Source organism: Excalfactoria chinensis, chromosome 4 (assembly GCF_039878825.1).
Source record: "Excalfactoria chinensis isolate bCotChi1 chromosome 4, bCotChi1.hap2, whole genome shotgun sequence".
Taxonomy (NCBI): Eukaryota; Metazoa; Chordata; class Aves; order Galliformes; family Phasianidae; genus Excalfactoria; species Excalfactoria chinensis.
In genome coordinates, this window is record NC_092828.1 from 82,608,838 (window position 1) to 82,625,296 (window position 16,459).

General features: G+C 56.8%; 2 protein-coding genes across 7 annotated transcripts in view; both read right to left on the minus strand.

Annotated features, from left to right (window-relative positions):
- Positions 1-6,618, minus strand: part of NLGN3 (neuroligin 3) — a 30,895-nt gene extending 24,277 nt beyond the window's left edge. For 3 of the 5 annotated variants that reach the window (XM_072333947.1, XM_072333946.1, XM_072333942.1), the window contains exon 1: positions 6,211-6,312. The gene's annotated coding sequence lies outside the window, so the exon portion shown is untranslated. Of the gene's footprint in view, positions 1-515; positions 1,596-6,210; positions 6,313-6,587 lie in introns of those variants that run through there. The other 2 variants (XM_072333944.1, XM_072333945.1) reach the window with 2 other exon arrangements.
- Positions 6,619-9,443: 2,825 nt separating this feature from the next.
- MED12 (mediator complex subunit 12) overlaps positions 9,444-16,459 on the minus strand; it is a 35,009-nt gene continuing 27,993 nt past the window's right edge. Inside the window, exons 39-44 of one of the 2 annotated variants that reach the window (XM_072334643.1) lie at positions 16,126-16,203; positions 15,672-15,889; positions 14,903-15,065; positions 12,159-12,350; positions 11,911-11,992; positions 9,444-9,879 (exon numbers count right to left, since the gene is read on the minus strand). In XM_072334643.1, coding sequence (XP_072190744.1) covers positions 9,836-9,879; positions 11,911-11,992; positions 12,159-12,350; positions 14,903-15,065; positions 15,672-15,889; positions 16,126-16,203 — 777 coding nt within the window. In that variant the 3' untranslated portion in view covers positions 9,444-9,835. Of the gene's footprint in view, positions 9,880-11,910; positions 11,993-12,158; positions 12,351-14,902; positions 15,066-15,671; positions 15,890-16,125; positions 16,207-16,459 lie in introns of both variants that reach the window. The other variant, XM_072334642.1, reaches the window with a different exon arrangement.

The window sequence follows — 16,459 nt, forward strand, 5'->3', positions numbered from 1 at the left end:
CACAGAAGAATCTAAACTGGAAGAGACCCACAAGGACCTCTGAGCCCAGCCCCATGCAGGACCACCCAAAACCCAAACCTCCTGTTGCAAAGCGTTGTCCAGACGCTCCTTGAGCTCTGTCATCTCGGTGCCATCACCACTGCCCTGGGGGGCCCATCCCACGCCCCCCGCCCTCTAGGAAGAGCTTCCCTCCTCTCCCGCAGCCGCTGCCCGGGCGGCCCGGAGCTGTCCGTTCAGCACCGGGAGCCGAGAGCCCCGCACCACCGCCTGCATGGACGGCGCTGCCCGGAGAAGCGAAGCAGCGCTTTGGAAATGGCAGAGTTCCTCCAACACTCGCTCCGTGCAAGCAGGTGAGCCGACATTGCAAGCATTCACAGAACCCCAGAATTTCCAGACGTCTGCTCGGGAGCAAACTGACAATCTGCTTTCAGCGAGCCCTTGGCATCAGCACAGGGTTCACGCCAAGACAACATGCTCACTCTCCAACACATCACAAACAAGCACCAGGCACCTACTTTAAAGCAATATAAGCTCTCTCGCAGATCTGAGATCAACACTCGGCAGATAGCGACTGGAGTGCAAATCTCACCCAGCAAAGCGCGCGCTGTCGGCACAAGCAGCACTCCCCACAGTTCCTTCCCCAGCTTCACACTGACATTATCCCAGCTGCTCGCTGCCATCCCCCTCACATCTGCTGGAGTAGCAGTTTCCACATCCTCTCCCAACCAGCCACCCCATTTTTGTTTGGTTAACGCTCATCATTATGACTGAGCTTCGTTAGGAAGCAATCACGCAAACGCAAGGCTCTTTTTCAGAGGAATAAGCTTCCAAAACTCATGCTCATCTTTCTTAAGTTGTCAACAGCAGGACTGATATTTAATAAAGAATGGAGACATTAGTGCCACAGATAGGCTGGTTTCATGTGATGAAGCCTTTGAAACGTCCCAAATAAAACACTAAGAATGAAACCCAGCTGCTGAGGGCATGGCCTTCCACAAAGCTTCCTGTACACCAGTCCGCTGAGATCCATTCTGGTCACCAAGGCCCATGACCAGCTGGATCAAGGGCAGCTTGCTCTAAGCTCTGCCCTCCCCTGACGACCACCCACACTAACAACAGGCCGGGATGTCTTCTACATGCTCCAAGGAAAGCTGAGAGCACCACTGAGCAGTGCGTGTGCACAGCTAATGCTTCCCATGGAATAGCGTGGTCTGGAGGAGGCTCTATAAATGTAAGGAGGTGGGCTGGGCAGAGAGGAACCGACTGCAGCTTAAAATACAAAGACTTCCTGCAAATGCGACTGGAGAGGGTGGACAAGAAAATCCAAGAGTGCTTTCAATGGGAACAGCTACACCCAAAATACACCGCCAGTGTTTCTCTTTTACTGACTCAAAGCACCAAGCCAGAACCACTTAATCACCGGTTATAATCAGGGATGTGGCTGTAAGAACCTCCGGTCCCAGCAGCAGAGCTGATAAAGGGCTGTTTCCTGTACTGTCACCTGTCCCAGTCACCTCTTTCTGCCTCATATCGCTGCCCACTGCAATTTGTCAGTTCAGCAAAGTTTTGTGGGTGGAACTGTGAGCCAGGTCACGCCGGTGATCCAGACTGAAGGCAATCAATACCAGGCCAAAGAATAAATGCGAGGGAAATAGCTGGAGAGAAGCAGGAACTTGGCTTTTCCATAGAAGCCAAATCACTCTGCTGTGACTCAGTTTCCCTGTGCAGAGATAAGCTTACAAGCTATCTGGCAGTGCACAAGCATCACCTTCCTGTACCACCCTGCCTTGCAGCGTGGGATGCCAGGTCAGCCTGCAAGGCAGTGAGGCCATGGAGCACAGCGGCTCCACGGGGACAACAAATCCCTGTGCAAAGGGTGCACACAGCATCCAGATGGACCCACCCCTCTGGAATCACAGCAGGAGGAGCCAGGCATGCTAGAAAGCCACGAGTGGCAAGAGAATACCGGGATCATCCCAATGTCACTACACTGGAGCCCGTTTAGACCTGGTGGCACCACTTGGCAGCACTGTGGCTCTCCCTGGGACGCGGCCACTGCAGGGCGCTGCTCGGTGACCCTCGGGGGTGGGAGGCCCAAACAGCTCTGGAGTGGGGCAGGAGGAAGGGAGCTGCACCCAGCAGGGCAACGCATGGGAAGAATGGAGGGACAGCAAACTGAGGGTGCAGTGCCTGCTCCTTCTGCATCCTCCAGCAAGCAGGGCTCGCTGGAAACATCAGGAAGGGAAGATGAGAAGATGGAGGTGGGGTGGTGGGAAATTATCACCCACCAGCCCCGCTCAGTGTCTACCCTTGCAAGCCACCCTGCTCGCCTGCCGCTGCTGCTGCTGGTAATGGAGCATCTGCATCCCTCTGCCAGCTGCGTCCTGCCCCCGTGCAGGGACCGGGGATGAGTCTGGGTCAGCATCACTCTGCTGGGGCTCCTGCGGGGCTGCAGACCCTGGGAGAACACAGCACAGCTCTGAGCAGCCACATCCTGCAGCAGCACGAGGTGACGTCAGCCTGGCCGGGCGCTGGCAGGCAGGACACGCCATGCATGCAGCCTGGGCTGCTCCAGACACCGCCTGGCTCCCGCAGACGCCGGGCCCTGCTACAGCTTATCTACAAATTGAATTTCACACTGTGTGCCCCTGAATCAGGCACAGGTGCTGCAGGATCCGCCCTGCCCCTCCGCATCCGTCCTCCTCATCCACAGATGACTCTGGGGGCAAAGCTGGGGGCCAAACCCCACCACAGCTGGGATGATGGAGCAGAAGACCACAAAGAACACGAGGGATGGGGGGGTCGGCCAGCAGCGAGGCAGCTCTGAAAATCACTCGTGAGGACTCGAGGCTGGGCAAACCAGCAGTGAGGAAAGAAGGCTGTTTAAATTTAATCCAAAATGTATGTTATATTTTTCCCTTGTAGCTTTCTCCTCCCCTGTTTTCTATCTTCAAGCATGAAAAGCGGAAAGCCTAAAACCTCTGGCAAAAAATCCTTTAATGTGTTTTACTGTAAAGGCTGCCTAGTGTTAAGAAATAAGCTGAACCGGAGCAAATCAGGCAGCCTGTGGATGCCCTGGGAGCTGAGGATGGAGCAGGACACACCGTGGGCCACAGGGGCAGCGTGGACAGGGAAGGGGAGGGCACGCATCCTGCCCTCAGAGCAGGTAGTGCAGGGCTAGCATAGAGAAGATGGGGAAAGGTGAAAATGGGATCTTGAGTGCCCGCTGTGTACAATGAGCTCTGGGAAAGCAGTGGGGTGACAACGCAGCTTGCATGAGGTAGAGCACCCCGTGCTCTGTGGGACACCCTGTGCCAGGGGAACAGCTCAAAGTGGGGTGGGATAAGGGCTGCCCTGCTCCCCGTGCTCCCTGCTGGCTCCCCATCGTGGGGATAACAGATCAAACCAAGGGCCCACCTTGCCCTGTGTGCTTTCTTGCTGTTCTGAAGCACGGGCAATTTGCAGCTCAGCGGCTGGCCAAGCGCATCTCTGTGTATTTATCGGTCCTCGGGGAACCTCTTGTCCTTCTTGAACTTGTCCCATTTCTTCTGGAGCCAACAAAAGGTTTCACTGTTCACAACACCTTGTTCTGAGGACTCCTGTGCCCCGGCAGCACGCTGGCGAGAAGCAATACCCCTCCTCCTGGTTTGCACCTCCTGCCAGCAGCATTTGATGTGACCTTGTACTTGCATGGAAAGAAACAGGGAGCAGTTAACCTCCATCCCCGCTCTGCTGGCCTCCTGTGATTCCTGTACATGTATCGTATCCATCTTCTGTTGTTTCTTTTCCAGCCTGAAGAACCCTGCCTTGCTCAGTCTGCACAGATGCTGTCAGCCCTCAGATGGCTCTTGCTGCAGCTGCACCACAATCTTGGTGCCTGAACACCCCAATGAGCCCCCCAAGCCTTTGGATACAGAGATCTGAAGCAAACCCAAGCCTCTATCGGATTCCTTATCAGCCCCATGAGCCCCAAAGCTGCAGCTCATGGGCACTGCCAAAGGGCCCAGGGCAGAGTGAAGGCAGACAGACAGTCACTAGCACAACAGCTCCCAGCACTGAGTCCCGGCCAACCCCATGGTGACCGACCCACAGGTCTCACTGCAGGCTCCAGAGTGCTTCTCCTCTCTGCAAAATGTTACCTTGGGCAAAGCCCCGGCAGTGCTCTGCACTGTAGGAACCCTGACACAGGAGGACACTCTCAGGAGCCCCCTCCCCACGAGCCCTAGGACCTCCCCAGTGCCCAGCTGCCCCACACTTTGCTGCCACGCACGCCAGGCACTTTACGGGCCGTGCTCACGCTGAGATGCGTTTTGGAGGCAGCAGATGTTTCTATGCTGCTCTGCATTTTGCAGTGTCAGGAGCAAGGCTTTTTCACCAGCACTCCCAGAGCTCCTCACCAAGCAGCCCCAGCCCAAACACCGCTCCCTGACACAGAGCTTTGCTCTCACACATCCCCCCATGCCCGCTCCCTGCAGTGCAGCCAACACGGCAAACACAACACAGAGCAAGGGCAGAGCTCCCACGTGCTGCAGGGCGAAGCACAGAGCACTGCACCACCACCTCTCTGCTGAGCCCAGACGGTGCCTAAACCAGCAGCTCACCGGGGAATGCTTCCAGGCGGCTCCTGGCAGCTGCAGCCACGAGCTCGGCTGCCTTCCACAGCTCCTGCTCCATCTCGGCTTCCCTGTGGGGGGCTGAGCAGCGTAGGTTCAAATCGCCACTGCACTGGAAGCCTTCAGAGCAGAGCCTGGCTATCCCTGCCCTGTGCTCTCAGGCACCCAGCGCTGCACTCTGCGCGTCCCCAGCGCGGCACACTCAGACCTCCTGTGCCTTGCTGTGAATTCCCTAAGCTCCTCCACGGCCGCTCCGTGGAAAGCAGCAAGTTGTGCTCCACGTGCCCACCCACACCGCTTCCCAGCAGCATCCTTCTGCGTTCCCACCGGGACACAACAGCACCACCAGGGAGCAGGCAGCCCCCACCCCCGTGCCCTCTCTCAAGGGCTCGCCCCGGTGGGAGCTCCTCTGGACCGCATCCCTGCCCAGATCACACGGAGGGGGTCTGCAAAGAGGCAGACCCGGCTGCGAGGTGCGGGATACTCAGCCTCCCCTCCAGCATCGCTGCCCCGCACGCGTGACTCGTGGGCAAGAAGGGCTGTATGCAGGCGGACGGTGCCGAAACGGCGCAGCGCTGCATCGGTTATGCCTGACGCTCCATCCGTTGCCTCCCGGCTCTGCCCCGTGCTGGGGAGGCGCGGAGCTGCGCGCCCGCAGGTGTCCAACCCAACTCCGCATGGAACCATGTACAGGTAACCATGGCAACCGCACATGCGAGCGGCAAAGCCAAGATCTGGGCTAACTGCAAATGCAAATGAAGCAAAGACATGCACAGCGCTAAAAGCGTGACCTCTAAATGTCAGCGCTTCACCGTCGGGCAGACGTCGGCTCCGGTGGCTGCGGATCCGCGCTCCGAGGGAGCGCCCCGCCGGGTGGGATGCTCGGGGGCCGAGGGCGGCACGGCGCTCCCCGGGGGCTCCCAGCAGCCCCGCGCCGTGCGGGGCACTTCTGCCTTCAAAGCACGGGACGAGAATCGCAGCGGCGAGGGGGCAGAGCCGGGACGGTCTCGGGACGGGGACGCCGCGCCACGGCGGTACCGCACCAACCGCTGCCCGCACGGCGCTCCTTTCGCCGCCGGCAGCGCCGAGCGCGGAGGGACCCCGCGCAGCTCCGCTCCCGCACACACGCGGCGGCCGCACCGCCCCGCACCGCCCCGCACCACGCGCTCAGGGACCGACGGGCGCGGCTCCGCGCGGGTTTTGGGTCCCCCCCGGCGCGGTGCTGCGGGGCCGGGATGGGGACGAGCCCCGCCGAACCGCACCGCACCGCAGCGGGTGGGTCGGGCCGGGGGGGCCGCGCAGCTGGGCGGGAGCACAATCCCCCTTTCAGCCCGTCGCCATGGCAACCCGCCGGCTCGCCGCGGCCGCTCATCCGGCCCCGTTAACCCCCGCCGTTACCGCCGCCGTTACCGCCGCCCCGCCCGCCCGCCCCCGCCGCGCCGCCCCGCACCGCGCAGAGCGGCACCGGGAGCCGCCGCCCCCGCCGTCCCCCGCGGGATCCCCGTGGCCGCCCCCCCCCCCCCGCGAGTTCCCCCCTCCGCCCCTCCGTCCCCCCCTCCCCGGTGCGGACCCCGCGGGGCCGTCGGGCCGCACTCACCGTCGGGGGCGGCGGCGCGGTTGGGCCATCCCGGGGGCGGCGGCGGCTGCTCCGCGCCCCGCGCTGCGCTCAGCCCGGCCCGACCCCGCACCGGGAGCGCGCGGCGCGAGCACGGCGGGGGCGGGCGGGGGAGGGGCCGCCGTCGCTGCACCCCTTCGCTGCCGCCGGCGGTACCGAGCGGCCCCGGTAGCCGCAACCGTCCCCGAGCGCTGCGGGCGTCGGGATCGAGCCCGGCGGCACCGGTACCCCCGGTACGGCCCCACCGGCACCGCCGCACCGCACGTCCTTGAGCATCCCCGCGCCGCTCCGGGGTGTGTGCGCGGCCACGGGCGGCCCCGCGGCGCCTCGGTGCCCCCACTGTACCCACCGACACCCACCCCGGCCGCAGCCCTGCGGTGCCCGCACTGCTCTCACCCATCGGGGCTCCCCCCGGGTGTGTTGTCCCATAGCCACGGGAGCAGCCCCCGCCCCTCCCACCTCCCGGGGGGGCCGTCAGCTCCCTTTTGGAATCCCCGCTTCCAGCCTCAGCCCTTGGGCCGGACACACACACACACCCCCACACACACACCCTGTGGCACGCACAGAGCTCCGGGCTCAGCAGGCGCAGCCCACGGAGAGCTGTGCACCGTGACACAATCCCCCCAGCTGCCCCCATTTCTCTGCTGTGCCCCTGCAGCACAGGGATGCTCCTTGCCACGCTCAGCCTCCAGCAGCAGCCACCTTTCCCCCAGCCCACGGCGGGGCACCTTGCTGCTTCATTCTGCCTGATGGGATTATAGCAATCATTGGAAGCAGGGCACGGATTTGGGTCTCTCTGGATGCGTCTGCCTTCTCTGCAGCTCTCTGCCATCGCCAGGGCAGCGTCAGCCACGGTGTGTGCTCACAGGAAAGGATGTGCTGTTGCCAGCAGACACCTCTGTGTGTTTGGGGCTGCCAGAGCTGCAGCCCAGACCTGGCAAGGGCTCTGCAGAGTGGCTGCCGTGCCCCATTCTGGACGTCCTATGCCCCAGCACTGCTTACAGACGGACTGCAGCTCAACCATTCCATTGTCAGCCCACCACACGCAGAGCTGCCCTCTGTCACCACCCATGCTTCAGCCCAGTGCCCACCAGGACGGTGATACCCACACTCCTGTATGGGCCATCAGCCTCAGCAGCAGCTTCAAGGCTGCTCCCCGCATCTGGCTGCTCAGCAAATCCAGCCCATAGGGCTGCACCCCACCACCACCACTGCACAGCACAGTGTGCATGAAAGCCTCTCGGCTCCTGCGGGCAGCCATCGATTTTCTTGCACAACGCCATTTCTCACAGTGCTGACAAGCTGCACTGCCCAGGGGGACCACTGGATGGGAGGGAGGGTAGGGGGGAGCGCATGGGGCAGGACCTGTTGCTGCCCACCTGCTGCCATTTAATGCAGAGTCACTGCAGCCCCAGGGCCTGGGCACAGCTGTGCAGCATCACCCTGAGCCCACTGAGCTGCAGCCTCCTGCAGGCCCAGCATCACCCCCCACACCGACAGGACCCCCTCCCCAAACACCCCCTCTGGCCGTGTCTTAAGCAGCATTTAGCCACAGCTCCAGGAAGGAGCAGAAGGGCTGGAAGCCGTCAGAGTTGCTTACAGCCACCTCTGCTCAGCGTTAGCGTGCGGCACAGCCAGGGGGGCCGCAGGGCACGCACCAAGCTGGGCACGGCGGCCGTGCCCTGACCCCGCATCCCCTGCAGCATCGAGGCAGGCAGGGAATGGCCGCAGCGCGGGGCCACCCGGGGTTCTGCCACCACCGCCGCGCTCGGGCTGCCGCAGAACCGCCCCGCTCCCACTGCCGGCATGCAGCGGTGCAGGAGGCAGCAGCCAAGACGCCGCTTGGCGCAGGCTCAGCCGCCTCCCAGGGCCGGCAGAGGAGGGGGCCGCGGGCAGCAAGGAGAGGGGAGGGGGTGGGGGGGGCACACGGGCAGCCCGCAGGCAGCGCCCGGCTCGACCACGCTGCTGCTCTCACGGCCCCGGTAAGGATGGAGCACAGGGAACGATCCCGCCTGCCCCAGCCCTGGGGAGCCTCGTGTTGACCTCGGTAGCGCTGCGGTCACGCTGTGGGTAAACAGAGCCCCGTCAGGCAGCTGAGTGTGCACCCCGAGACTGAGCCTCATGGAAGGGGACAAGCGGCGATGCACACAGGAAGTCACCCTGCACACAACCGTCCGTTCGCATTAGCGAGGGAGTCGGTCTCCATCAGCCCCAGCCAGCAACACCTCCCATCCCCGTGCAAAGCAGGGTGCATGCCATGGAGCCGTGCTCCCAGCAAGGAGCACCTCCAGCAGCGGGCACAGCCCAGGAGCTCAGCCTGGGGAGGCTCTGCCCCTCCTTGGGGCATTCACCGAGCACAGCTGAAGGCTCAGCCCCACCATTCCTTCCTTCCAGCTCACACAGCCTGGCACCTGCTCGTCTTCACCCTGCTGTGGCCTAACCTCCCTGCTGCAAATAAACCTCATCCGCTCACTTTCCCTTACATCTGAGGTCCAATGGAGCTCTTTCACACGCCGTTGTGAGACTCGCCAGATCCCACCCACCCAGAGCAGAGGAAAAATAAGGGCCGAGAAAACAGACCAGAGGAACTGCAGTTCTGCTGCAGAAGAACCAAGGAGAGGGGGGTGATGGTGGGGGTGGTTTTCAGGTTCAGAAGACAGCAGTGAGGCAGAACGCTATTGCTCCAGCTAAGCAAAGCCTGGCACACACTGACAGATGAGACTCCACAGCAGCAGGCTGCATTAGCTGGGTCAGAAGTTGTGAATCCAGCACGTGAGCCACGCAGCAAAAGCAGCGGGGAAGGAGCTCACATTGGAGCCTTGGGGCTTTATAAGCAAAGCTGTGCCGAGAGATGGAATGTTCTGAGTACATTTGGGCTGCAGCTCCTCCCAGTCTTGCAGAACACCAGCTCTGGCTACTGCTATGCCTGGGAAGTTGGGCTGGGTAGCACTCAGCAGCACTCTGGTTTACCTCCCTCTCTGCTCTTAAACCCCCATCCAGTGGCACAGGCCATGGACTGCAAGCAAAGCTCTCCATCAACCCACAAACCCCCTGGAGTCTGCACAAACCCAAACTGCTCTGCCTCAGCACAGCACCCATTCAGCAAAGCAGGAAACGCAAGCATCAGGTCTACTGAGGAGGAGATGAAGACCGCTGTGGTGCCGGGCTGCACTGGGGAGCTGGGAGGAAAAGCAGGCTCTGAATACACACCGCTTCTGCAAAGTAAGCTCTCTGTATTCATCCGAGCATGTCTGTAGTACAGGGATCATCTGGTATAAATTAAGTACAAAATTTTACAATGTCTTCATCATTATTTTAACAAAAATACTAAAAACCGAGTAAAAACTGAAACCAAAGCGGGAAGGGAGACTATCAGCCACAAGGGATCTCCAGAAACGTTTGTAGAAATGGGAGAGTAAAAACATTTCCTCTGTACAATAAAACCATCCTCCTGGCATCCCATGAGACAGGCGGCACAGCACAGCACAGCACAGGGCACGGCCTGAGAGCAGGGCTGGCAGCGGCCCCCAGATCCCGGGTCTGGCTGAAGAGCTGCATCCAGCCCACAGTGATGTCTGCGTCCTGGTCCAGGCTGAAGCGCTGCAGGTCAGTAGCGCCCAAAGGGGTTGCTGTTCTGCTGTGGTTGTGTATCTGTGGAGAGCAAGAGTGCAGCAGTCACAAGGTTTTGTTCCGGTGAGACGATTCCCCTCCCCACACCAGCAGCTGTGGAGCTGTGTCACAAACACAGGATATCCCTGTGCTGCTCCTGTGCCCAAGGCTTTATGCTCAGAGCACAGCCAAGACCCCATGTGCTTTGAGGAAGAGAGACCTGCACAGCACCCACAACCAAACAAACTGTTCAGACAGCTCGTGGCACCTGGGGAGCACCCTAAAGCCACACGAGGTGAACCTTTTCCATTCTGACTCCATAACAGCATCCAGGTGCAAACTAAAGACCTGCCCATGGGACTAATAGGTGGCACAAAAGGGGCAGGAAGCACAGCAAGGCTATCCTAAGAACCTCATCAATTCCCAAGCTGATGTGAGCACTGGGTATCACAAAGCAGAGTGGTTGGGCGCTGTGTGATTAACCAAATCCCGTGAGGTATTTCTGAGTCCCAATCAGCACGCCTGCCACAGGCTGCATAAAGACCACTGCGACCAGGCCAGCTCGCTCTGCTCCCCAACCCTGCTGGACGAAAGCAGAGACAGGATCAACCTGACTCCTCCCAACCCAGCACACCCTGAGCCCAAGGTGCTCTTGTTCCCCTCCTACAAGATGTTCTTGGTGATGTCCTGCTTCCCGCTGCACCCCAGACACTACAAAGAAGAGCTCCAGATGGCTCTTGGTGGAACCGATGCAAACCCAGTGAGGTAGCATGGAAGCTGCATGCTGACACATGGCTGCATTGGACCCACGCATCCGTTCCATATAAAACCCCGCTCAGCTCGCTATGCAGACAGGATACAGGAATGTGGCTATTCTGTTATATTCAGATGCTTAAATGAGATCTCCTTAGAACTCGAGTGTCCTGGCTGGGATCCTTGCTCAGCCTCGTGGTTTGTGAATCAGGCTCGTAGCAAACTTAGCACATTAGAACTTGTGTCTTCTCTTTTTTTTTTTGTCACAAGGACTGAGAACTTTCTGTCAGGGAGTAAAGCGTAAGAACCATCACTTGGCCATTATCCGCTGCAGACATTTGTCATGTGTGAACCCTATGGGAAAGAAACACCTCCTCCTCAATCGTAACGAGCACTTCCCATGCACAAGTCTGCTCTCAGACGTAACCAATTTAAGCAACTGAATTAACCAAGCAGATAGATCCAAATCTGCCAACTGCATTTCCAGTTGACATTGAGCTATGAGCATTCACAGCCTTGGCTGCCATAGAAGTGGTGGCCCAGCACGACAACAGGAGTGCTGTCAGCTCCTAGCCCTTTCCCAGCCCCCACCAGCACACCATTACAGCTCACACAGCAAAGCTTGCACAAAAGCTGTGCAGTTTATCTGTGGGCATTTCCATAGCATCACTGCCATTCTGTATGGCACAAAAGCCAGGAAGGTTACAGTAAAGCAGCAGGTGGTGCAGAGGGAGCAGTACAGGCACTGCATTCTGCTTCTACCTCCCAAGCCAACACTTCAATACTGATTATAAAAGCACTTCCACAGTGGCAGACCACAAACAGCATCCATACCATTACCCTGCCTGTGACAGCAGCCACAGAAACCCAGCGAACACAGTGAGCACAAAGCGGTACTTCACACTGCATTCCCTGCCTCCAAGAAGCCTGACCCTGACCACAGCATCTCCGGGTCACCCACCAATGAACACCCCAGGACTACAGCCTCCCTGAGCCTCTCAGAGGTCATTCACAGCAGTGGAAGCACCTCTGAATGCCTTAATGCTGCATGACAGCCTCTGCAAAGGCTCAGCTCCCTCATCACTCTGCACACAGCAGGTCTGGAAGGTTGTTTCCATGCTGGCAGCACTGCCTGCCTCACTGCTGTGCCCCCTAGAGACAGGGGCTCCACATCCTGATGCCACTGTCCTGCCAACACTGCTTATGGCCTCAGACAGCGTGGGGTTTGGCCTTGCTTTCCTGCACCAGGGTAGCTGCAATGGAGAATGGCAAGGAAAGAAACCGACTACAGACAGGATCGAGAACACCAACAAGGCTTACTGGAAAGTTGCTGTTGAAGCTGTCGAACGAGAGCAGCTGTTTGCTGCTGCTGCTGTGTCTGCTGAAGGCCCTGGCGCTGGAACTGCAAAGACAGAAAGTGAGTTACAGCCACAACACCTGGCTGGCAGCCTCAGCGCTCACACAAGCCCTGGGAAAAGCAGGGGAAGGAGAAGGGGGAGGATGCAGGTGGAGAGCAGTTGGGTTTGTGATGGACTATCACTTCCCTCTGTCTCCAAGGGAACACTCACAATGGGCTGCTGAGGGGGAAGAGCCTGCATCCCCAGCCCTGGGGGCTGGCCCTGCGCCTGCGGCTGAGGCGCTGTGGAGACCTGGGGCTGCTGCTGGGGCTGGGGCTGCGGTGGTGGTGGTTGCTGCTGCTGCTGCTGTTGCTGTTGTTGCTGTTGCTGCTGCTGTTGTTGTTGCTGCTGCTGCTGTTGCTGCTGTATAGACAGAAAAGAAGGGTTATCAGAGCACTGCACAGGAAGGGCTAAAGGGGGAAGAGCATTCCATCACAGTAACACACTCTCACACCACTTTCCTTACAAGTATCTAAATGACACAAATTTCACCAGGACCTTCCCACCCCTGACCAAGAAACCGCATGAAACAAAGGAAGGGTAATGAAATTCTTCTGCAAGATGGGGCTTCAGCAGAAGGCAGGAAGAGAACTACAAACCTACGGGTCAGCTGGGGAATAACTAGGAGCACACACAGGTACAAGAATAGAAAACCACTCAGAGCAGTCTCCCGAGGTTGGCTACTTCAGCTCCTGCCTCCCAGGAAGATCAGCAATACCTGCTTCACTGACTCTTTGCCTGACCTGTTCTAAAAATACTTCCAAACACATCAACAGAGCTCCTACAGCCTCTGTACGCAACCTGCTTCAGGTCACGGTTTAAGGTCATTTCTTGTCCTACGGCCAAAGTTGCTTTTGTGTGTTTGCTTCCAAAAAGTCAAGAGTTGAGAAATTCTGCTCCTTTCCCCTTCTCTAACTGAAAACTCGGCTATTTCAGCCTTGTCTCCTCTTATACATCCCCCAGCTCTCTGACCCACCTCACTGCCCTTCTCTGCCACTCACAACGGGGCTGCATTTCAGTAAAAGGATGTAGGTAGAAGTGAGTGCACTGCTCCAACCTAAATGCTGGCAGAACTTGTTACAGGGAGGAGAACACACAAAGACAGAAGTATTCACACATCTCGAGGAGCTTCATTTCTCCCCAAACAGCTTCCTCATCTTCAGATATTTCTCCCACCTGTTGAGGGAGCTTTAAAGAGCTTCTAGCAAAAACAGAAAACTACTACGGCTGTCAGAAAAAAAACCCCATGGTGATGGTTCTGATCACTGGCACAAAAGGGAACAGTTCAGACCTCCAACAGACTCAGAAAACAGACAGAAACACGATCAGGAGAAAGGACAATATCTTAAGATGAGAGCTTAGAAAAACCTGACCTGTGAAAGATGCAAGTGCTCCCTAGGAACACACTGGGCAAGCAGCAGAAAGAAAGAGGAGCCAGTAAACAACAGGACATGGCAGACAGTAATAACTGGACACCAGAAACACACCGAAGCTTGGATCAAGCATTCTACCCATCAAAGGGGGTGTGTTTCTAGACCAGCCTCCCAGCTTCCATCTTAAACCAGTTTGGTCACTTATGTTCATGAAAATGCATGCTCTGACCTGGATAACAAGAAAGCAGGTAAGTGACAAAACAAGCCTGGAGATCCTGATTTAATGGCCTACCTCCAGCTGACCACCACCCATGGGAAACAAACCAAAAGGCTATACAGCTTTTCTACAAGATGCTGCACGATGACAGTCAACTAAAGCACCAGGACTCTGTTGTGCATCTGGTATGCCCCTGATAACACAGCAAGAGCCACCGTAACTGCAGACATCTTGGGCACTCCACATCTTTTTTAAGCAACCAAGCGATGTCAGCTAAAAGCTGAAGGTATACACGAAGTTACTGAGCTAGGAGAATTGCTAGCAGCTTGTCTGAGGCATATTCCTTTTCTAAGTACAATGAGGAGTGCCAAAAGAAACCCACTGAATAGTCAGGAGGTGCTATTCATCAAAAGAACTCGAAGCTGCTGACCACACTACAGGAATCTCCCATCCAGAGCAAGGCAGCAATTCTAAGATACTGCTGACAGTGGCACTTGCTCTCAGAGAAGTAAGCATCATTGCTCTGTGCCACTTAAAGGCTGCTCATGTTCTACAGGCTTGCTAGACCTTGTTGTAAGGTATATACCTCACCAAGTACCCTCCAAAAGTTCCTGTTTTTGTGTTTCCCTTTCAATCCAATGCGTTTCTGTAACTCTAAACTGTATGCCATATGGGTATTTGTTATTCATAAGGCCATAATGCAAATCTATGGAATACTTCCATCTGTTGGCACACGCGTGTGAACTTACCCAAGCCTAGCTCTAGACCTAACAGCTCACTGAATCGTTTCTTTTTATCATCTACTGTTAGATGTGGAGTATCTGCTATGAATCATGAATCAATCCATATTTCCTGCCCCTGGAAATCGTGATTCAAACTTTGATCTTGTGGAATTACAGACATGCCCCTGAAAATGATCTTATAAGAAATAATTCTACCTACCCTGGTGTGGACATGGGGATTTCTATTTTCTCTCTAACTCCTGCAGCACTTCTATGAAAGCAAGCTTTCTGCACGATCCTAGGGGCTCAGCTGGAGCAGGAAGAAGTAGGATGCAGGCCACAGAAGACTAAACAGGCCTTTCCTGCTCTTAACTTTCCTTTAAGCTCATGCTGGGTGGCCAGCAAAAGGCAGCACAGCAGGTCTCTCTATCAGGAGTGGCCACCTCTAAGGAAGGAAGAACGGCCTAGCAAATTATTACAGACAGTTCCCAACTGAGCTGACATCCTTGTGGGCACAGAGGGGCAGAGCACAGCGCTGTCCACAGGTAAGCAGTGTTTGGTAAGCCACCTCCAGCATCCCTTCTCCTGTCAGCAACCACTCACCCTCAGCATCTGCTGCTGCTGTTGCTGCTGCTGCCGCAGGTACTGCTGCTGCTGCTGGTCAGGCAGTATCTGGCTTGGTCGAATTCCTGAGGGGACTCCTTGGGGACCCAAATGGTTCATCCCAGTCATCATGGGAGCCTGCTGTATTGACTGGTGAGGGAATCTGCAAGGGAAAAGGATAAGCCCGTGGAGGAAACAATTCACCAATTGCTAGCTTCTCAATTCCATCTGCTGCCATCACTGAGACACACAGCCCAAATTGCTGCCTGCAACCTGTGCCGCTTCTCTGCAGAAATGTGAGGGACACCAGGCACCTCCAAGGGCTTCAAACAACCTGCTTTTCCAGTAGCCTTAAATAACGGAGTCAGTCCACTGGTCTGCAGAGTCTCCCTGATGGATTTGTGTCTGCCCATGAGCAACAGAAGCACCAGACTGCACTTCTAGATATTAATCTACTACTGGCTAGATTTAAATTCACAACTATGACTTTCTCCGGTCATTTGTTTCATACTTCCCAAATTCATCTTTCTCTGGCTAGTAACATCATCTCCTGCTGGCAGCTAGCATCTCCAAATTTCATCCTGGCTCTGCTTCTTCTCAGGACTGGAAGCTGAATAAACATGCTCCCTGAGGGTGTAAAGGACTCAGATGCTGTGTAACACAGCATGGAGAACAGGCTTTTCACAGATTGCTGTTAGGGCTGTCTGAACAGAGCAGGGAAGCCCTTGATGAAATACAGCTTATTAACATCCAGTAGTGTGGGAAGTACCTCTGTGTGTTGCCCAAGGTGTGCCCATAGCCTGGGGCCTGCTGGTGCACATAGCCACTTGGTCTCTGCTGCATCTGTCTGACGGGATCCACCAGGGCAGGATTAGAGCTGGGGTGGGAATTCTGATAGGGCTGGCCAGAATACGTAGGAGGCACCATTGTGCCTGATTGGGAAGGGTGTTGCTGAAGCCCTATGTGGGAGACGTAAGGTGTGTAACCCTGGAATAAAACAAAAACAAACCCTTTGTCAGTCACGGAGTAGGGTACAATAATTCGGAGCAAAGGAGATCATCCTCCATGCCATCACAAAGACTGTTCATCTCTAGAATTCAGATTCTGCTGGCCAGAAAATGAGTGAAAAGCAGTAAGAGATTTCAAGATTTAACAGCAGGAATGAAGAGATCACCCCGCACTGAAGCCAGATTCCAGTCATACCTGTGGTCACTCAGACTCACCTGGGAGGGCTGTAGTGCCCCATAGGATGGGGTTGGAGCCATCTGGCGTACTGGCTGCTGTCCCATTATGCCTTGGCCCTGCTGGAAGGCAACAGAAGAACACTTTTTCAACATCTCCAAAGGCCAGGAACACCACTTCTCCCCTCTCAGAAGCTCCCACCAAATCCGACAAGTAGCTTCACTGATCCCATTAGGTTGCTCCACAGCACACAGACGCTAATAACTTTTGCTTCACCTCAACTTGGGGTAAATAAGCCACTATCATCCTATCACTATCCACCACCAGGATACGCTCCTCTCACTCCCCAACAGCTGCAGATGTCCCCAGTGTACC